Genomic DNA, 22,878 nt, shown 5'->3' with positions numbered 1-22,878 from the left:
CTCGACCGATACAGTTTATTTTATGTGGAAGTTCAATTATAAATAGAAAAAAATGATAACAATGTCATTTCTCAACAAAATAGATCATTTATGATTAGTGAAATAATCTCTATAAAAATCTAAAATCTAAAATATTTTATGAGATTGAGTTTAAAACAATTGTAACTATAAGATATTAAATTTTGTTGTTGAGAGTAACAACTATATTAGCCTATATCAACCTTGCATTCAATGGCATTATTGTTTTGGATTTTTGTCTTTCTAATATGTAGGTAGATTATATGATATTATTGCTTTGCAATAGAATGTGTTAAGTTTTGATGTAATAGTTGAGGAGGGAAATGCTGTATGTACTCCCACTATTATTTGTTTCTAATTGTAGGGTGACACCGCGTTATTATATAGCATTTATATATTTTTGTGTGTAAATATAAAATAACTTCTTTTTACAATACGTTCCTTTTGTATTGTTTTGGTCACCACTATTGTATACCCTTGTACCTATTCTTTATCAATATATTCTTCGTTCATGATAAACAAATACTAATATTCTACTAATTATTACAGAAAATGCTTGATGCAATAACTGTAATAATATATAATTTAAAACTTAATAATTTAAACTTTACAATTTTTCATTTAAAAATATATATATATATATATATATATATATATTTCAGTTGTATTTTTAGAGGACCATAACAATTACCCTACATGGTAATTATCTCCATGGATCCTTCGACTTCAAGATTTAAATGTTTGTCATTAAAGCATTGATTAGTTGCCTTTTATGAGATCTCTAAACATTTTCCATTTAATTGTGGTGAGTTAACATCAGGTTACCTATTTAGTATATTTCCATTAATTATCATATGAAAAAGTAGGATAAACCCCTAATTTTAACAACTAAGAAATTATGTTAATTATGAAAGTAAATGTATGATAATTTATATATATATATATATAACTAAAGTCAATATTTTAAAAAATATTAAGATAAATGTGAAAATATTTAACGACTCAAAAATTTAATTGAATTTATTAAAAATAAATAATCAATTCCACTATTTTGTTTTCTAAAAAACCCAAACTAAACTAAGAAACACAACAAAATAAATAACATGATTCTCACGCAAATATATAGCACCTGTGTTCGCACCCAGCTACGAAATTCGCTCCCATTACGTCACTTCCTGCTAAGTAAAAGAAGTTATAAAAGTGTTTAAAATTATTCCATTTAAAATAACAAAACACAAAAAGGTGCATGCGTTTTGTCTCAATATATATATGAATAGGAAATTACGTCTACGTGTCTAATTTTTTTATTTTTGATATTAAATTTGTGGTATAAGTAATTGGTGCGGTTCTTTTATTAATGTTATTAATTTGAGAAATTTAAATAAAGCGGTAGAATAGTTTGCGATTGTTGTTAAAGAAACAAAAGTGTTATATGGTAGACATAGAAAGGTCTAAATATATTTCGAAACGTAAATGATTAAAATACTTCATTGGATAGATTTCAGACAATAAAATATACAAATATAAATATTATTTATTTATTTTTTAGTTTTTTTAAGAAAAATACACTTGTGGAGTCGTTGTTTATTACACTTTTCTTTATTTATTATCATCGTAAAAAATATATTTATCTTTTTTATGGTATGTTTTTAATAAAACACTAGAGTAAGTATTTAAATTTTTTTTAATAAATATGTATAATTTTACATATTAATTATTGAAATGGGTAAATCGTGTTGATATATCAAGTATGGTGTAAGTAGTATGATTTGAAATATAAATAGATTTTAAGATACGATTTATTTATTTTAATAATTTTTATTGGTGTAAGTTTTAATACATTGTGATTTGTAGATAAAGGTAAATGTAGCTTTATTTTTTGAATTTGCACACTTGTTTCTTAATATGAAATAATAATAAAAAGTAATTTGTTTCCACTTGGTAGAAAAAGGCATAGCCTCTAACGTTACCATTCCATTATTAATAGGACCCTCTCTTTGTTATCCTATCCACTAATAAACACAATACAACACAACACAACACAACTTGCATGTTCTCTTCCTCTCTCAACTTCTAACCTTTCTTTCTCTCTCCCTCTTTCCAATTCTTTCAAAAATGGTGTCTTTGGTTTCCCAAGACAACAACCTTGTTGCATTGGTTTCTCGTACAGGCAGAGAGTTACAACGCTACAGAAAAGGTCGTCGCCAAGTCGTGGGGTTTGTCTCATGTTTCTAATCCAATGCTTCCCTTTAGTATTCAATTTTCTCTATTTATAAAACCATGTTTTCTTCATGTAAGTCTTTGTGCCTCTATTGAGTTTCGTTTCAATTGTCACTGAACATTTTTGTTTTTTACTTTCAATTTGATGGCCACATGTCTGCAGATGCATACCCTACAGATATAAAATCGTTGATCAAACTTCGTTGGAGGGACCAGAAGATTTAGAAGTTCTGGTTATCACTTCTCAGAAAGGCAAAGGGATGCTATTTCCTAAGGTAACCGCACACCAAAATATTAGTCAATGAAATTCACCACCCAAATGGGATATATTTGGATTTGTTATCATTTTTATTCACCCCATTTTGTGCTATCCGTTTGACCAAACAACAGGGAGGTTGGGAATTGGACGAATCCAAAAAGGAGGCAGCTTTGAGAGAAACCATAGAGGAAGCAGGGGTTCGAGGCACTGTTGAGGTCAGGCTATACTCTATAAAATAATAAAAGTTTGATAACAGTGAAATCATGAATCATTGTTTATGTAACTTAACTATCAGCAAAACTTGTTTTAAGCTGAGATGAAAGTTTGCTTTGATTGGTGCAGGGGAAATTGGGTAAGTGGAGTTTCAAGAGCAAGACTCATGATACATTTTACGAGGGCTACATGTTCCCTCTACTTGTCCAAGAGCAATTGGAGTTCTGGCCAGAACAGAATTTTCGTCAAAGAATATGGGTAGGTAATACTAAAAATGGAATACTGAGGACAGTGTTTGATTTTGTCTTTGTTGCTTCTTCTAAATGATCAGTGTGATAGATAGTGTTTGAATGATTCTTTTTGTTTCTTGTAATGATCACGAACTAAAAAGTGTTTGAAAAATTCCTCTGGGGTGTAGATGAGCGTTTCTGATGCAAGGGAAGTTTGTCAACACTGGTGGATGAAAGAAGCTCTGGAGAGACTAGTACACCGTCTCATGGCTCGGAAACTTGGTCCTCTCAGACAAATAGTAGGTTCTATACACTGCATAGGAGATGCCAATTCTGACTTGTAAACGGGGATATCCTAATCCTTTAGCTTTTCTTCGACGGAATGAACTCAGGAATAGTACAATCCTTTGGAATTAGAACAAGAAAAGACACTACATAATTAGAATAACAATAGTAATGGTACACAACTTGGAAGTTGTCAATTCCCCAATTAAGATACAGTACTTCAAATCTAATGGGGTTAAAATGTGAAAAATGAAGGTCAGAATTCACCATCTGTATAGTCATACTCCTCAGAATCCATTGTTCAATAAACTATTTTGTTCTTCCTTTCAAGCAACAGTTGAAAACATGTCAGTAATAACAATAAATCATACTAGTAGTATTATAAATGATTTTAAACTTCTATAAATTATAAATTTACTCATTTTTATAGTAAAACTATCTTACAGTCACGGTACTTTTTATGCTAACTTCTATAGTGATACAAAAGAGAGACTGCGAGGAGGAGAAAGGTTAAAAATATGGCAGAAAAAAGAAGTATGAATAATAGTAATCTATAGAAATTATTGCACTATAAATGACTGTTTGTGGCTATATATGGTAAGAAGGGATAAAACATTTTAGTCATGAAATGACATTATAGCTTTTAATGAAGAGCAAAGTGAAGATAAACCTCTCTTCCTTTGTTCCTATTTTTCATTTACATTCTTTTTGAACAATCAACTTGAAGCTAAGATTGGAATTTGGAAGCAACATTTTTGGTGCTTCAACCACTTTGATGTATGAATTGAAATGCACCTTTGATGCATAGAGGAATACCGTGTGGAATTGGTTGACCAGTCGTTGTCATTAGTGGAGTTCCTTGGGTGAAATTGGGAAGGGGAAAGTTGAAGTGGAATTTGATTTCAAAGTTTTGATCAGCTTAAGAAAATTCATTTATTTATGTTGGTCTTTAACAAGAGAAATTTGATTGAAGACCAAGATTAGTGTAGGAATCAGCAGAGTGTGGGTTTCAGGGAAAGTTCCTAAACCTGAAAACAACAGATAAACCTCTAAAATCAATAAAAGTGGTCCAAGCACGATGTTAGCCTTTTTTTTAAAAACATCGGCACAAGCACTATATTGGGCTTGAAGGGATGTTGGGTATTGCATTCTGCACTCCTCCACCTCCATAAATTGAATTTTTAATTTTATCTTTTATCTTTTATATTTTGGATGTTATATTTCATAATATATTTTCAAATTCAAAAATATCTCAAAAAATATATCTGAACTACAAATACATTATAAAATATGTAATTTGAAATGTATTAATACATTAGACAATTCACATCTTGGAACGCACATTATGAAAATGCATTCTACAATGTGCATCCATCCTTGAATGTATTAATATATTTATATTCTGATTTTATATTTAAAAATAATTTATAAATCTGAAAATACATTTCTGAGTATAAATTTCTCAATGTATTACCAAATTTTGCAATCCAAAATTTTGGAGTATATAAAGCGAAAGTTATTATCGAATTTGGTACAGATTTTTCGTTTATGTAATTTAAAATATATTTTTTTTAAATTACTTTTAGATTGTTTATATTTGAAAAATAATTTTAAATTACAAAATAACTTTCCATTATAGTTCAGAATGTTTACAAAATAAATAAAAAAATATAAGAGGGGTGGCAATGCGGGCTAGCATAGGCCCGTCCCACATTTGACCTGCAAAATGCGGGTTGGGTTGGTCCACCCCACACATAAGAAGTAATTTGTGGGCTTGTTTCATTGGCTCGTCCCGCATAAAAAGTAATTCGTGGGCATGTGGGCTAGCCCACATAAGTTTTTTTTTTTATTTTAAAAAAATCATAAATTATAAAAAAAACTTACGGAAAAATTAAAATTTTATCCGTGTTTCAATTCATTTAATTAAGATAAAAATATAAATTCAAATATGATGATTCCTATAAGGCTTGATTAAAAATAATAAAGTTTTTCTTTGCATTTATATTTTCATTATCTATGTATGTAAATGTATAAGAGTATCTTATCAAAGTTTTGCTACAAAATATTTTAATGAAGATGACTAATTTTTTAACTATCGTATTGAAATCTATTTTTTATATTATTTTTTTATTAACAATTTTAAATATAAGATTTTACTTAAAATTAAATTCTCTATCACTCTTAATATTAACTCCTTTAGATGATTAAAATAAAATATTCTTTTTTTACATTAAATTTAATTTTTAAAAATAAAAAAAATGTCACACTGCTACAATAATAAATGAATGAGATATAATTTTTTTAAAATATTTTTTTTTATTTACGCGAACCAGCAGACCAACTCGTATCTATTATTAGCCCACACAGTCAACCCAAGATGTACGAATAAACTAGATTAATGAATTCGTCCTACCTTTTTTGGTAGCGAGCTATAGAACGGACCCGCCCGTTCCATATTACACCTCTACTCAAATGGGTGTTTAGGGGTGCTGGAATTCTTGGGAGAAAAATAGAACAATGAGAAGGTGAAAAACAGTGTGGGATTTTAGGGGTTTTTTTTATAGTAAAGCCAAAGTCTTATTTTGACATTTATTATGGGGGCTGGAAGAAGCAGTCTTGAAATATTTATACTGGGCCAATAGTTGATTAAGTGAATAATATTTTAGTTTTTGGACAATTACAAAAATACGATTTGAAAGTAATAGGTTTAATTCAAAGACAATAAAAAATGATGTACTTGAAAAATAGTATGATTTTTCTTCATTCAAATACGTTACTTTAACTTTATAACAAAAGTGTAATAAAAGTTTTAAATTGCTATATTTTGTAAGTAAATGAAAAATGTACAAATACATTATACTTTCATTAAAATAAGAAAAAATTCTACTATAACATAGTTAAGAGAACTTAGGAAAAAAAATAATTAAAAAAACATGTTTTTTCATTAGTAGATTTAAGTTTATTAACAGTACGAAGTTTCTTGTATATTTCAACCGAGAAAAAAAAAGCACAAAAATTTTAGACAATTTTAAGAAAAATGAAGAAAATATATCATTGAAAACAAATAATAAATAAAATAACCAATATAAAAATTAGGCTAATCAGAAAAAAAAAAATCAAAAGCAAGGTATAATTAAATGATTGAATTGTAAATATGTAATATGTAAAAATAAGAAAAAAAAACAAACACATTATTTATATTCCTGAACTGAAGTCCAAACAGTTTTAGCATGGATATATATATATATATATTTATTATGTGTGTGAAATGATGAGATTGAGGGGGTAGTGAGATGTCATAGTTGTCCTTTACTGTGAAAAAAGGTGATGATGCAGTGTGTGAATGGAAAGTGTCTTAGCCCTTTCTTTTTATCAGTGTTATACCTTTACTTCGCAATTAATCCATAGACCTATACAATAATATATTCACAAATCATTGCTACACAAGTCTGTGCCTGATGCAGGATTCCACATCTGCTAATCACATTAGGGTTTCCTTCAAGTTGATACAAGCTTTATGCATTTCACAGAAACAAGTATAACACAGAAACAACAAAAGCAAATTATTGAAACATCATTTGAAGAGGAAGGTTGTTTGAACTTCAAACCAGTCATACCTCTAAAAGGGACTTGTTTCATTAGGTGGAAAGTGACTTTAAAGTAGCTAACACAAAGTAGTGCAATACATATATATATTTCTGCAAAATTTATATAAAAAAAACCATTGATTTAAACCAGTACCAAACTTATTTGTTTCTATTAATTGGTTTCAGAACACTCTGAATTAAGCAGAAAAGAAACAACTTATGTGTTCTCTGCCCCCTAACTAAGTAAATTTCTTACTTTATACTGTCGAGTGTATATTGTTGACTAACAAGTTACTTAGAATGTCGCTCTCTCCAACTTTAACTAGATTTTCAGTGATCACAGACCAATTTTCCCCACTTTCAAAAAACTCCACACTCTTTCTTCTACTAAGTTATCTTCTCCACCCATTTAAAATGAGCACATAATAATAAATTTCTCAATGGTTTATAAATACAGATCACTTTTAACATTGTTGGAATTTTAAATTATTTTTTAAAAAAGAAAGAAACTAAAGTTGCTACTTTTGTTTGAATTATAGCAACCAAAAAGAAAAGCAAGCAAACACCATAGATAATCAACTAGCCTAAGAAAGAAAAAAGAGTTTAGACGAACCCCATAGCTGTAAAATAATGAAAGAGAAGCTTTTTTTTTGGTAGTGGATTTTGCTTATTTAAAGCAACTGAATGTGAAAACTCACAGGTGGATCCTTCATAGCTAAAACTCTTCATATTCATTTGGAGAAATAGTAATAGCACCAAAAACACTCATTCATTCCATATAATGATATAATCATTCACATGCATATAAGCATTCAAAGCCATATTAGAGTTAACTTACGTCAACATCTCCGAAAAATGAAAATGACCAAAAGGGGCATCTCACGCAGACTCATCACAGTGGGTGTGTTTTTCTGCATGACTTTGTTGTTCCCTGAGTTTTCTGAGTCTTCGAGCTCGAGTGCGGTTCTGTACAGCGGGTGCACGCAGCAACGGTACACCCCAAACTCGCCGTACCAGATGAACCTTGACTCGCTATTCTCCTCGCTGGTGAACTCGGCGACGTTCTCGTCTTATAACAACTTCACGATCGTGGGGTCCACGCAGCAGGACGCGGTGTCCGGCCTCTACCAGTGCCGCGGCGACCTCGCCATGCCGGACTGCGCCGCCTGCGTGGCGCGCGCTGTCACCCGCGCCGGCGATATCTGTCGCGGGACGTGCGGCGGCTCGGTGCAGCTCGACGGCTGCTTCGTGAAGTACGACAACGAGACGTTCCTCGGCGCACAGGACAAGACGGTTGTGCTGAAGAAGTGCGGGCCCTCCGTGGGGTACAACCCCGACGCCATGGGGAGCCGCGACGCGTTGCTTGCAGGGCTCACAGCCGCCGGAGGGAACTTCAGGGTGGGCGGCTCCGGCGGAGTGCGAGGCATGGCGCAGTGCAGCGGCGACCTGAGCTACGGCGAGTGCCAGGACTGCGTGGCGGAGGCCATCTCGCGGCTGAAGGGCGACTGCGGCACGGCGGATTACGGGGACATGTTCTTGGGGAAGTGTTATGCGCGGTACTCCACCGGTGGGGCCCACGATAATTCCAAGGCCCACGGTAAGGCCCATCATCATGATCGCATGCTTCTTCTTCTCTTACTACCTCTCATGGGCTTCAAGTTCTGAACTCTCATGAGAGAAGTTTGATCGTGTGTTCACAAATTCCATTGGATGTAAAAAAAATGTAATTTTCTTTCACAAAATGTAAGAATAAAAAAATTAACAAGTGTTTAACTCCTCATTTCTATATTTACACTACTTTAATATTATTTTTTTCTATATCTACACTTTTTAACTTGTTTACATTAAATTTTTAATTCTTTTTAGTTTCAACTATTTTAGAGTATAAAGACTAGGTATATGAACAAAAGGTAAAAATTATATAAATATAATAACCAAACGAGTAATCGAAGGGACATTTACTTATGTTTTATTTTTACTTTTTAATTACATTGATGTTGTATTGTTTTTAATTATCTTCTTGTTTTTAAATATTTGTACATAAGATATATGAAATATTTTATAGTATTTCCTCACAAATATTTAAATACAGGGAATAATAGATTAAAAATATAATAAAAAACCCAGAAAATAGAACCTCTGAGTAATCATCCCTGAAACATCTTAAGAAGTTTTTGTTCTCCAATAAAACATTTTAAGAAGTGTTTTATTTTAAGATAGTTTTTGATAAAAGAAGAGAAAATAAGATGTTGTGGCGTGATGCAGGGGAATCAAGTCATGGAGGTGTAAGGACATTTGCTATAATTATTGGATCATTAGCAGGAGCAGCTATACTTATTATTTTCCTTGCTTTCATGACCAAAATTTGTGGGAGACAGGGTAAGTAATTTTCCATTTATTATATTCAAAACTAAATATATGAATTTAGCAGTATATACTAACATGATTCCTCCTTTTTCTCTGTATTTTTCCCATGCAGGTAAATAAATTTCATTAGTTTTGAACTCAAATTATATCATTTCTCTTCTGCATTGCTTTACTTTTTTGTGCCTCTTTTGCTTTTTCTTTATTTATTACTTACTTTTAAATTTAAAATTTACTTCGAAAGAGAACTTTGAACCTTCAGGAGGATACCATACATATGGCAAAAGAAACTGTATTTGAAATTTTGAATACAAGAGGAAAGAGATTCTACCTACTTTCTTCCCCACTTCACAAAGTTGTGTTGTCAATTGTCCAATGCTTGTAAACAAAAAAGAAAATAAAAAAAAAAAAAATATATATATATATATATATATATATATCATTCATTTCTTTCTTTAAAGTGTACGATGTTTTTGCTTTTTTGTATCTTCTTTATATGCATTCACCAGCTTTTTGAATACTTACCTAAAATGGAATTTCTATTTTCCATTAAAATAAAATTACGTATACCATACTTTTGTGAGATTCGTAATAGGTAGTTTAATTAGATTCAAATTGTTTAAATTCTCCAAACTATTAATGTTATTTTCTGCTTATCAGAAAGAAAAGCATACCTCACTCAATAATATTGTTCTTTTTAAATAGAAGTTTTCATATTAGATATTATTATGAAACTTGACATCTTCGTTATGCTAACATATCAAATAACAATAATCATTTATCATCACATGAAAAAAAAAAGTATTATTAAAAAATAATAAATAAATATAAAAATATGGAAGAATTAGACCAAAACTCATATGTTAACAAAAACGATACATAGGTAAACTATACTTATTCATAAAGAATTCTAAGAATAGAATAGATGGTAACATATTATACCAATGACTAATAATATTATTTTTATAACAAGAGGTTCTAAATTTTTTTAACTTTAAATTCGCAAAATTCAGATCCCGTAAGTGCCAATAAAGTTGCCTTCTATACTAAGTATGTTACTTTTTATTTATATATTCTTTAGGAAATATATAAATAATAAAAAAATATTTATTGAAAAGTAACGTGGGTCAATGAGTTGTGGAAAGTCATTAAAAAAAATATGCTCCTCACCCCTAATCACTATTTATTGAAATTATTATATTTTTTAATTTATATAAATATCACTGAAAAGATATTGGTTCGACTGCAAAAAAACTAGTTAATTAGTTTATTTTAATATTTATGATTAATTAATTCAATTAACATCAATCAAATTACAAATTTTAATTTTAACCATACAACAGATACAACTCAACAAGCTAATCCAAACTATCAATAAAATCAAGTTGAACTATTAGTCCATTATCCCAACCTATAATTGATGGATAGTTGAGCATGGAACTGCTAACAAAGACACCTACCTACTCCTGATTCTATAATAAACAAGAAATTTAACAGAATATTTCTTTTAATATGCTTTGTGTATATTTCTGCTAATTAAGTCATAATTTGGGTATAAGTTAGTTGTAAGTTAAATAAGAATAAGATAGTATTAATTTTGATAAAAACTCTTATAAGGAAAAGTTTATTAAAGTATTATAAATAAATAATATACAATATGCTTGACGAATATATTTCGAATGGCGTGATCTATATTCACACAATTTTTATTTACAATTGGAAGGTTCGGATCACCTACCTTAATAGTGGTTCAATGTCAAAGGTTCATCACAACTCTATAAATAAACAAATAAATCAAGATAAAAGTATGCATTAAATAATATTTATTACACTTAACTATCTCATATCAAGTATTGACTTATGTATTGGATTTTCTTTTTCTTTTTATAAAAATTTTCATGTTAGGCATCACTATGTGACTTAACATCTCAATTAGTCTGACACCTTAAGTAACAACAGTCATTTGCCATCACATGAAAAAAATATTATTATTAAAAAAAAAAAAAAATACAAAAATATGGGGGACTAGACCAAAATTCATATGTTAAGAAAAATGATAGATAGGTAAGTTATACCTATTCATAAAAAAAATTCGAATAACAAACTAGATGGAAACTTATTATATCAATGAAATGATTTTCTATGAATAAATCATAAATTAGCCAACTTATTAGCACACACATTCTCTTCACGAAAAATATGAATAACCCTAAATCTGATTTTCTCACAGTAATTAATGAAATAGTAGTCCTGACAGTAAACACAAATCAAGGTAAAATCACATTCAAGCCAGACATTAATAAGCCTCATCTTTTGAGCTTCATCCATAACATGTATAACTTCATAAAACTCAACCACCATAGCAGTCTGAACTTCAAGAAACACAACAAAAACACCAATAAACTGCCCTATACTCCCACAAAAAATACCTCCACAAGTAGCAAGACAAAGATACCCCTAGCAGACCCATCAGTGTTAATTTTAACCCAGTCTGGTAAAGAAAACTTTCATCTAACAGGAAGAGGACGAAGAACTTTACCACTACAAGTATTAATACCAAAAAACTTAATCATGTTGAAATCCAACATATCATTCTTCATTAAAGTTTTAGACGAATTTCCCACAAAACAAGTTAAATCTTTAATTATCGAAATAGTCATAGAAACATCAATCTTATCCTGAAATCTAACATACTTTCTCATACGCCATATCGTCCAATAGAAAAAGTTATCACAGCAAATTTAATCGATTTAACCAAAGGACTGTCATCACCCTTAATAAAAGAAAGATGATAATCTTTATTAGAGAAATGAGAAGTAAGAAAAAAATTTCGAATCCAACTCCAAATATGCAAAACATTAGAACATTCAAAAAATAAATGTCGAATAAAATACTCATGCTTTTCACAAAGCGAACACACAGAACATATATGCACACTTTTATTTTGAATATGTTGATGTGTAGGAAGTCGCCCATAAAAAACTTTCTATAGTACTAGAGTTTTTGGAAAACGGAGTAAATGAATACCAAATAAATTTACCCCAACTACAGAAAACTCCTAGCTACAAAAAAAAATTCTAATTAATTTAAGAATGAAACGATGAAACTCATCTAAAATCTAATTATGTATTAAAGTCTCTTTTATAAATACACCACCTACACAAAGCATCCTCAAACAAAATTATAAAGAGTCCAAATAATTTAAGAGAAGATTGAAACTTTGTAAATACAAATAAAAAATTATAAGTTTAAATCAAACTAATAGTTATCTGGCAAAGAATATCCAAAAAGGGTTAACATACAGAGTGAGAGTGAGAGAAGTTAATATAATAAAATCCGTTTTAATATCATATACAATGCATAAAAAGTACCACAACACAAACACTTTTCTCCTTCTTTTACCCGAAAATCATCATTATTTCCATGGAATCCATCTCTGAACCCATATATCCCAAACTTAGAGATTAAGGAAACACAATCATTCCATCTACATCTGTACATCATACAATAAAGTGCCATTAAAAGATTGTTTAATTTTGTACCCCACTAATTAGTTCCAAATTAAGAGACCCGCCAAATAATTAAGCACTTGCAGTTTTTAGTGGAATCTTAAAATTAATCAACCTTTACATAATGATATTCTAAAATATACAAGTTTAGAATTAATTTTGATAATGACTCATTTATCTTTTTGTCAAAGTCTTCTGTTACCACGTTTATAAAATACATTTTTTATTTATTAAATTTTACTAGTCGTGTTACTGATGCCATGCACGAATGAATTTTATAATATAAACAGGACTATGTTTAAAATCAACTAAAAAATAGTATTAATTTTGTACATAAATGTTTTATTCATGAAAACATAGTACAATTGTTAAAATAATTCTTTAATCATAAAAAACATTTATGCATGAATTTTCATTTCAAAGTAAACATGTATTGAAAGTTGTTTGAGTGATAACCATAAAAAAAAACTCACACGTGTTTTAATATAAGTAAAATTAATTATTGTGCGATATTTCAATAAACTTATGATATGCTAACTATGTGTGATATAAAATTAGTCACTACAAAGCATGTCAATAATTTTACGATCTTATTAACCGCATATTATATAATTATGTTTATTTATTATTAATCATTATTATCAGAGAAAGTTAACTGTTATTTGATATTATGTTAGAACGCAGCAACTACTTTATTATTTAAAATAAATAATATACGTAATTGGGATAACATAACTATGTATGTGTTTAAAATTCGGAGGAACGTATTTACTTCTTTTGTTAAATTACAAGCCCAATAACTAGTCCCATTTCCGACGCCGAACTCCAAGCCCAGCCCAATCAATTACACTAAACAGAAACTGAAAGGCCAATGCATTTTGCACCCTAATGGGGGTAATTAAATGTCCAAAATACCCTCGTTTCACATTTGAGAGAACTTGCCGAAACAATATTACTTTCTTAAAAACGACCTCAAATTTTGTTGCCTCACTGCCGCATTTGAAGATGTTGGTTTATTCTATATTTGGTGAATTGTACAGTCTAAAAATGAAGTTTTTGTCTACATTCCAAAATGCAATTCATAATGTCCTTTAAAAAATAATAAATTATTATTAGAATTATAACTGATGTATTTTAAGGCAATGATTGATTGAGACCAACAACATTGGTTCATATAAGATTTCGGGAAGAAGTTGTGGTTAATGTCTTACATGAAACTGTACTAGGACATGATAAGCATCAAATTTTCTGTAATGCACCTTTTGACACCTCCATATTTGTGAGTTATAGTGATAATGTTGCATTAAGATTTTGTTAGGGTGAAATAAGAGATAAAGTCTTCAATTAATGATGTTATGATTCCTTATTTATTATTATTTATAGTTAGAAATATAGATATATTTTTTGTTGAGATCGAGAAGAATTTAAATTGATATCTAATAACTGCAAGTTAAATAAATTTGGGACCTCTCATCCCCAAATTGAGATTATCGTCCTTAAATTTGTATTGTTGTCACTATGCAACATCGGTTATGAGATCGTTGATAAATGTCTAATATTAGTCATTGTGGAAAAGTGACACTAAGAAGTCATTGTTTTCCACCTTTACGTTGATAACATGATCATCATGTTTGATGATGTGTTTGTATCATTGCATATCACTATCGTAGGATAATTTTGTAGACGTGTTACACGTTGGATTTCACATCAACATCAACATTGTTGATTGAGATGATTGAAGTGGACTTAGACGCACATATTAGACTCAAATGGTTGTGAGAGGTTTACGAAGAGTGTTAGTTCATCAGATATGGAAGTTTATAGCTCTGAATTACTTGTTATTATTAATTTACGTGGATATTATTAATAAAAATTAAATTTATATTAAAAAAATCAATTTTGTCTCAATGAAAGTCTTAAAAAATAAATAAAAATTCATAAAATTCATATTTCAGAATATACAATTCGAAATACAAAATATATATTTTGGATTGTACAATCTAAAATACAAATGCATTATAAAAAATTCAATTTTTATGGGTACAACACATGATTCAGTGTGAGCATGTTTCTGAAAGTACTTCCACGTGGAAAAAAAAAACCCATAATGCATTACAATTAACTTGTGGCGTCACAAATGAAAAATATGTTTTTTTTAAAATAAAAACTTTCATGTTTGTGTATACTAGTCGTTCATGTGTTGTATTTAGAAGACAATCGATACATAGTATTTAAATACTTTTCTTTTAATTTTTTATTTTTAGTTTAAAATTATATTAACTTTAATTTATTGAAATATTTCCTTAATTTACGATAATATTATTATTATTAATTTATATGGATATTTTTTATTATTATTAAAAATCAAATTTGTACTAAAAAAATTATACATTAAAAAATCAATTTTGTATTAAAAAAGTCTTAAAAAATAAACAAAACTTCATAAAATTCGTATTCCAAAACACAGCATTCAGAATACAAAATTTATATTTTGGATTATGAATTTTTTAAGATCCAAATAGTACATTAATAAATATTTATAAAGGATAAAACAAAAAAATCAATGTTTTATGGGTAATATATATTGGGTTGCAGAATGGCCGAAATAATGGGCTTGATATCAAAACCAGCTGCAGTGAATCACTTTCCACTTCGCCATTCGGGAAGAACATTCTGGAGTGTCCGCGACAACTCCTATCATAAACTCAAAAAATATATAATAATTTCATTGTTCATAACAAAAATTGCAAGAACGTTATCATACATCGTGTTTATCCCTTTTGCTGCTTCATTTCTCTTTGCACTTGTATAATCAATCAATGGCTGACACTATCTTTGGGTACCCTCTCAGACGCTTCTTCTGGAGTCACCCTCCAGTTTTCAGAGAATGGTCTGCCTCCACAGCCCTCTTGGATTGGCTCGAATCACCCAATGCCCACATCTTAAAAATTAATGTTCCAGGTACCATAATATGAAAATAATTTCTGATATAACAATTTAAGTGATTTTAGTGTTATTTTTTCAATTTTAATTTCATCACGTAATGTTTAATGTATAATTTTGTTATGTGTATTATAGAATTGAAACTCTAATTCTAAGTAGAAGAACAGTAAAGGTATATATGGACAAGTGCATCTAATTTTCTTTCCTTGTACCCTATTACAATCTTTCACTTTTTCTGCACATTCAATGACCCATTCGAATCATGAGTGGAGATGCTGTGTGTAGTGGTAAAAATGGAATCTTTGTTAGGGTTTGACTTGAGTGGTGGAGTGGTTGATTGGTTATAATTGAGTTTTGGATGATGGGTGTGTGTGTGTGTGGATAGGATTCAGCAAGGATGACATAAAGGTGCAGATTGCGGATGGGAATGTTCTACACATCAAAGTGGAAGGTGGGAAAGAGGAGCCTCGAGCAAAGGAAAAGGATGCTGTTTGGCATGTTGCTGAGAGAGGCACTGGGAAGGGGGGTTTCTCAAGGGAAATTGAATTGCCAGAAAATGTCAAGGTGGATCAGATTAAAGCACAGGTTGAAAATGGAGTCCTCACTATACTTTTGCCTAAAGACACAACACCCAAATCGCCTAAAGTGAGAAACATTAACATCACTAGCAGGCTTTAAGCTTTTCAGATATAGAATATATGTTTATATGAATAAGAATCAAGGGATAAAAATGTGTTCATGATGTAAAACTATAGAAGACCATATAAGTTATTTTCTGTGTATGTGTGTGTATTGTGTCTCCTTCTGGGTTGATATGAAGTTATGAACCTTGTGTAACTTTCATGTCCCTTTTGTCAAATCAACCAAGAGCCTGCACCAAAAGAACCAATTCTCCCACCTTCATCCATCATGCCTCTAAATAGCTAATGAAAAGATAGTTTGGTATGAAAAAGAGTATAGTTTGTGCCAAAGGTCAACAAACCAAACATCTGTTCCACTGTAACTTAATTACTTCTGCAACTATAACAACATTCATGTTCTCACAACATTGGTATGGAATTAATAATCAATAATGCCTATATTATATACGAGTTGCCAACTATATTTAAGAGGAATATGAGGTGTGTGGAAAATGGTAGATAGATTAGACTAAGGCAGAGGCAAAGTTGTCTCTAAAGAGATTTGATGTCAGTTGAACTGGTAATGGGGGTTTGTTTTAGGCCTTCAAAAGATTTCATATCAACATCAGATGTTCATAGGTGTTGCTATATCATTGCCAAGTGTATGATATAAAAGTAATAACACAGTTAAAGTTATAATCTTTTATATTTGTTGATCCTTTTGTTTGTTACAACTTACAAACACTTGTTCCTATAAAATACCATGTCAAACTGATTTTGTTTCTGCCTATAAGAGTGACTTTAAAGGCAATTTCTTAAACTATTTTTACTGCAGAACAAGCTACACCTCAACAAATTGTATCATTAGAGATTATTTATTAAGAATTCATACAGAAGCAACAAAATGGAGCCAAATGAAAGTTATGTTTCAATGGTTGAGCAAGTGATTTAAGCATTTAATTGAAGATGGCTTGAGACTACTATCTCCCAGTCAGTGTTGTTAACATCCTCCAATCATTGCATGTCACTGTTTCCACCAACATGATGTCGTCATATTTCTAATTAAAGGGAAAAAAATAAATTTTCATATTTTTTCTTCTAAAAATTATTGTAAAGAATTTCATCAAAAGTCCTGCACTCAACTGAAGACATGTCATCTCATTCTGGAAATTCAGCAGCAAATGGAAAACACACACATCATATTATCACCTAATTCATTGGCGGCACCGAAAAAGTATAACCTCGTATTATTATATTCATATTTTAGAGTATTTACATCAGTTAACTCATAATCATAATGATTAGTAATCTCACTTCCATACGTAATTATACAAAATATGGATAAGAACACACTCTTTAATATGTTTTCTTGTTTGTTAAAATTTAATGAAAATCACTAAAAATAATATAGGAATGTCTATTTACATAAGAGTCTTGCACACGAACGTCTTCAGAAGTTTTTGTTTGGAATAAATTACTTACGAGTGTATTAAAAAACAACACAAAGTTTTAAGCATCCTGGTAGAGTTTTTTTTTTGAATAAATTACTTAAAAATTGTTCTGTATGTCTTTAAATAGAAGACATTGACAATTAGTTCCCAGATTTTAAGAAAGTTTATTGATTTAGTTCACTTAACTGTATTAAAATTGTTTTTAACTGTACTGTTGTTTTTCAAAATTAGTCTTAAATATAATCAAAGAGAGAGTAAGAGTTATAAAAAATAAATTTTAATTTTTTAAAATTTATTATCTTTACAAGGAGAGGTACATTGTTCATTTATAAAATTTATTATTTATCGACTACGTAATTACGGATATTTTGATAAAAAAATACTAAAAATAAAAATAGTAGGATAAAAAATCAATAAAAAAATAAAAAACTTAAAAGAGTGTTTTTAATATTAGTTGTTAGTGTTACTCAAGCTCGCTTGTTGAAGTGTCAAATTCAAAAAGAAGTGTCAAATTCAAAAAATATTTATTGAATTTCTGACAATTTTAACATGATTCTTATACAATTTTAAAAAGAAGAAATATATGAATTTTTTAAAAACTCAAACTTATTACATAAATTTTTATTACGATTATAAAAATAAGAAACAAATCATTTTGAACTAACAATGAAAAAAATACTTATGCTAAAAAAAATTGAAACATATGTTCATTGTCAATTTATATAATTCATAATTATATAATATATATATTCGTATTCTCCTATCCTACAATAGTATTCATGTTATTTCCGTAACCACTAAACTACTTATAAATCTTCCAACCTACAGTTGCATGGATAGGGAATTTTGATTAAGAGTTGAAAAAAGTGTAGTCTCTATGTACTTATATCTGTCATGACCATTTGTAGTTATCTTGTTTTGTTGCTTTTAGGATTACTTTTATCTTTTCTTTGTATTTGTATTAGGTAGGGGTTTTGTTTTCAGGAAGTCAATTTAAAGAAGAAAGTCTCAAGGGAGTATTGTTGTTTGAATTAAATAAATAAAATGATTTTTTTTATGAATAGTTAATGTAATTGAAATTGTATTTTTTATTATTTATAATTATTTTATGAATTTATTATTATTATTTATTGTTTTTTATTAATATTTTTATTACTTTAATAATAATTATTTATATTATATTATATAATTCATTAATTATATTTATTTTATCATAATATAAATATTAATAAATTAATAATATTAAATATAATATAGATTTAATATAATAATTATAAACATATATAATATATTTAATAGCAACTTTCCGTTGCATATCTTCACCAATCAGGGAAAGAAAAAGCGCTCAAATTCTTCTCCTTTGTTTCTGTTTTTAATTAATTTTTTATTTATTAATTTTCGTGTTTTTTTGTTCTTTGTTATGGTGACGGTTATTTCTTCTATATATTATAAATTGATTTTATATGAATTTGGAAGACAGTGAAAGATAGAATTCAAAAAGCTTTGTTATGCTATTATATATAAAAAACCTTAAGAATATTTATTTTATAAAAGCTCCTCATATAGGTTCATAAATATATAGATTAAACATCAGATTTATTTATGAAATTAAAAGTGTTGTTTATAATTATTTTGAAGTTGGTTTATAATCATAATTTTATGTTCAAGTGGGAAGAAAATTTAAGTATTGAATTTTAATTTGAAGTTAAAATTTTATTTTGTCACTTATAAATGCAAGGCATTATTAATGCAATTAGAATGATTTAATTAACCAGCTATTAATATAATCCATTTTAATTTCAAATTTTTTTAGGTTAACTTTAGTTTTATTTACTATATTCAACTATAATGGATAGAGTAAAGATTTCATAAACTTTAAATCCAGATAATCTCAACTCAACTTAGTTACATAATATATAATAAAATATCTTTATATGATATTTTTATAATTTTTAATAAATATTTTTATAAATTACTCCTCAATATAAATTAAAAATTAGATTTTACTTAATCAATTCACATCATCTAGACCACACACGAGTAGGACTGGTTTAAATTTAAGTAAAAAAACACTTATATCATCATTTTACAAAATTTTATAGTTTTAATTTAACTTTATTAAAACAAAAAAAATATTTCAATTAATATATTATATTTTGACGAACCAGAGACTTTGACTTTTTTAGTTCCAAACCAAGAAATATTATATGAAAATATATTTAAAATTTTGATAATATATATAAACATATTATAGAAATTGATCTCTTACTTTACTACAACACAACATCGATATGATAAGTCACTACAGTATTTTAACTGCCATAATTAAAATTTCAAATTTCAATTTCAGTTGAATCTTAATTTCGTATTATTTGTATGCATTAAACAACTATATTTTTAGAATAAAAGTGTAATGAGGTCATTAGACATTTTCTGAATGCCATAATTAGAATTTCGATGCTCAATTTTCGTTCTAAATCTCAATCATTTTTATAGAACAGAGAAATACAATAAAAAAATATTTTTGCGCTATAATAATTTAAAAAATTTAGATGAAAAAAAAGAATGTTTGAAGAAATGGGTTGTGAGGGGAAAAGAGAAAATGAAGAAATAAAAAGGATAGGTTTTATTAGGTCTTTCGTAGTGCAATAAATAATAGTCTAAACTCTTACCACATGCCTCAACTACCCTCATTACTTCACCTTTAAATTCAATCCTTACTTTTAAAGGAATAAAATAATGTTTTTGAACTACTATTTCTTTCATAGGAACATATAGCAACTCTACCTATTGCTTTTGTTTCCTATACTATTATATACTTTTAATGAATTTTATGAAATATAAATTTAATTAATTTAATCATTGAATTGGATGTTTTGGCTCTAATATTAACTTAAAATAATAATAATTTTACAAAGCATTATGATGAAATTTAATAGCCAGTGACAATCAAAATAAATCTTAAGCATGTATTGTATCAAAAAAACTTACTTGCGATCTTCCATCCATAGCACAACATATTAGTAATGAGAAATACTTGTTAATAAGGAATTTGTTTTAATAAAAGAATATTAGATAATAATACATCTCCAAATACCAAATACACAATATATATATATATATATATATATATATATATTATGCGTGTGTTTTTTAATAACAAAGTTACGGTTAAGGAATATGAAATTTAATAATCAATAAAATAAATTATAAATATGTTGGGGTTTGAACTTTAAATATTTTTTTTATGCTCAAATAACAAGTCTTCGCATATTACAAAAAGCAAAAAATATTTTTAGAATTCTAGTGCAAACTACGTAAACCATAAATTAGGTTAATAATACTTAATTTAATTCATAATTTACTTGACTTAACAAAATATAGTAGTGAATTAAACTTTTGCGTGTTGACGATTTAGAGATTTTGTCATACAAGTGGTTCTAATTGAGATTTATATATGTGACTTTATTAAATGAAAAGCTCTCAGAGATATAATCTTTAACCAAGACAAACATTTCTTATTCTTATGATTAATTTTATTCTTCATAGTAGAAACAATAAATTAATAATAATGTTAATAATAATTTATAATATTAATACTATTAAGAATTATATTAATAATATTTAATATTAATACTAAAATTAATAATATTAATAAAAATTATTAATGATGTTAATAATAATATTAATAAAGCTAAAAAATGATATTTATACTATTGATAATAATAATATTAATATTTTTAAATAGGAATATAATAATATTAATAAAAATATTATCACTATTTTTATTATTAATAATAGTATTAATATTATTATTCTTAACATTATTGTTAATGTTATCAATATTATTAATTATTATTGAATTTATTAATATGATTATTATACTATTGATTATATTAGGACTATTAATATTATTACTATTCATATGAATAATAATAATAATAATAATAATTATACTAATAATAGTTAATAATAATAATGTAATTATCCATACTTTTTAATTTGTATGTAATTACTTAGAATTTGACAATACGTAATTACTTAGAAAAATTAATTTATATATAATTATATATGAACAAAACAATGAGACTTCCCATCAGGATTTAAGTTAAAAGAACAAACTTAATAATTCATAATTAACTCTACGTACACAAATTTATTTATCTTAAATAGTTGTTTTATCTCATAATATCCTTGAATGAATATTTACCAAGATTAATAACTTCACAAATTCACTTAGTTGATATAATAAGTAAACTACCACAACTAACTATATAAGGGAAAAAAATATTATTTTGAAAAGTGATAGTTGTTTTCAAAAAAGTAAAGAGAATTGGCATGTCAAATAATCTCTAGAAATATTTTTATTTATATTAAGAATAATTTTTTTATTGACAAAAGTGGATTTATAAAATGAAGGTATTTCAGTAATTCCTCAATCCTTATACAAGATACAATAACATACTTAAACCTTTAACCAACTTTTAACATTGAGCAAGCTTACTCTTCCCTATATTCCCTACATTAAGAATATATAAAAATTGTTCAAAATGAATATCATTTTTAAATTATTCATAAAAAGTTAAAGTAATTGTTAACACATCTTACATAAGAATATAATATCAAACTAATTTGTAATATGTAATGAAAAATTATAAAAGAAGTTTTCACTAAATAGAAATTAATTTAGATAGAAATTAACAACATCAACATTAGAATCACAAATTATTATTGCAAGGGCTAGGTAAGGTCAAATGTCACTCAGAACAACCTCTAACAATATGTTTTTGGTTCAGGTATCCTTCTTTTGATCTCCTAGTCTCGAGTTCGAGACGAGTACGTGCAAAGATACTATAACGCCTAAGTCAACTATGGTGTGTTCAATTAAGCATTTAATATTTTGGTTACTTACCCCCTAATTCTTCATTGAATGTTCTATTTATACCTGTTTCTGGTGAGCTTGGTGATGAATTGTGAACAGTGTTGGACCTCCTTTTGGTTTGTTTTTTTTTTTGGCCCACTACAACATAATTCTTAAATTATGTTTATTAATAACGATATTGATTGGAAACAACCATGAGTTTAACTCAATTGATGAAATCGACATGTTGAGACGCTCGTAGACAAAGAAGTAGTGCAAAAAAATATTTAACAAAGAGGTTGAGAAGTCGATCGATTT

General features: G+C 28.0%; 3 protein-coding genes across 5 annotated transcripts; all 3 read left to right on the top strand.

Annotated features, from left to right (window-relative positions):
- The first annotated feature begins 2,011 nt into the window (after nucleotides 1-2,011).
- Nucleotides 2,012-3,555, top strand: LOC137826563 (nudix hydrolase 18, mitochondrial). Of its 2 annotated transcripts, none has more exons than XM_068632572.2 (5): nucleotides 2,012-2,234; nucleotides 2,402-2,513; nucleotides 2,629-2,712; nucleotides 2,840-2,968; nucleotides 3,129-3,555. In XM_068632572.2, the coding sequence occupies exons 1-5, from the start codon at nucleotides 2,134-2,136 to the stop codon at nucleotides 3,282-3,284; spliced, it is 582 nt and encodes a 193-aa protein (XP_068488673.2). In that variant the 5' UTR covers nucleotides 2,012-2,133; the 3' UTR covers nucleotides 3,285-3,555. The 2 variants fall into 2 exon arrangements, with proteins under 2 accessions (XP_068488673.2, XP_090150776.1); XM_090294650.1 differs by having other exon boundaries at nucleotides 2,026-2,234; nucleotides 2,840-2,972.
- Nucleotides 3,556-7,504: 3,949 nt separating this feature from the next.
- Nucleotides 7,505-9,636, top strand: LOC137826408 (plasmodesmata-located protein 7). 2 transcript variants are annotated; one of them, XM_068632367.2, is made up of 3 exons: nucleotides 7,505-8,409; nucleotides 9,078-9,191; nucleotides 9,292-9,636. In XM_068632367.2, exons 1-3 carry the CDS (start codon nucleotides 7,611-7,613, stop codon nucleotides 9,297-9,299), a joined length of 921 nt encoding a protein of 306 aa, XP_068488468.2. In that variant the 5' UTR covers nucleotides 7,505-7,610; the 3' UTR covers nucleotides 9,300-9,636. The 2 variants fall into 2 exon arrangements, with proteins under 2 accessions (XP_068488468.2, XP_090150703.1); XM_090294577.1 differs by lacking the exon at nucleotides 9,292-9,636 and having other exon boundaries at nucleotides 9,078-9,199.
- Nucleotides 9,637-15,292: 5,656 nt separating this feature from the next.
- Nucleotides 15,293-16,465, top strand: LOC137826047 (HSP20-like chaperones superfamily protein). Its single transcript, XM_068631889.1, has 2 exons — nucleotides 15,293-15,646; nucleotides 16,014-16,465. Exons 1-2 carry the CDS (start codon nucleotides 15,505-15,507, stop codon nucleotides 16,304-16,306), a joined length of 435 nt encoding a protein of 144 aa, XP_068487990.1. The 5' UTR covers nucleotides 15,293-15,504; the 3' UTR covers nucleotides 16,307-16,465.
- The last annotated feature ends 6,413 nt before the right edge of the window (nucleotides 16,466-22,878 follow it).

This window comes from Phaseolus vulgaris, chromosome 8, assembly GCF_051622355.1.
Source record: "Phaseolus vulgaris cultivar YP4 chromosome 8, ASM5162235v1, whole genome shotgun sequence".
Lineage (NCBI taxonomy): Eukaryota > Viridiplantae > Streptophyta > Magnoliopsida > Fabales > Fabaceae > Phaseolus > Phaseolus vulgaris.
Note: the sequence above shows the minus strand (reverse complement) of the source record. Positions and strands in the feature narration are given on the sequence as shown.

What these genes read in the sequence shown, in the direction of transcription:
- LOC137826408 (XM_068632367.2), top strand. Translation starts at nt 7,611, where the DNA reads ATGCATATAAGCATTCAAAGCCATATTAGAGTTAACTTACGTCAACAT. An exon ending in CGATAATTCCAAGGCCCACG is followed by an intron (nt 8,410 to 9,077) that starts GTAAGGCCCATC and finishes GGCGTGATGCAG; the next exon opens with GGGAATCAAGTCATGGAGGT.
- LOC137826047 (XM_068631889.1), top strand. Translation starts at nt 15,505, where the DNA reads ATGGCTGACACTATCTTTGGGTACCCTCTCAGACGCTTCTTCTGGAGT. An exon ending in CTTAAAAATTAATGTTCCAG is followed by an intron (nt 15,647 to 16,013) that starts GTACCATAATAT and finishes GTGTGTGGATAG; the next exon opens with GATTCAGCAAGGATGACATA.
- LOC137826563 (XM_068632572.2), top strand. Translation starts at nt 2,134, where the DNA reads ATGGTGTCTTTGGTTTCCCAAGACAACAACCTTGTTGCATTGGTTTCT. An exon ending in GGGTTCGAGGCACTGTTGAG is followed by an intron (nt 2,713 to 2,839) that starts GTCAGGCTATAC and finishes TGATTGGTGCAG; the next exon opens with GGGAAATTGGGTAAGTGGAG. An exon ending in ATTTTCGTCAAAGAATATGG is followed by an intron (nt 2,969 to 3,128) that starts GTAGGTAATACT and finishes TCTGGGGTGTAG; the next exon opens with ATGAGCGTTTCTGATGCAAG.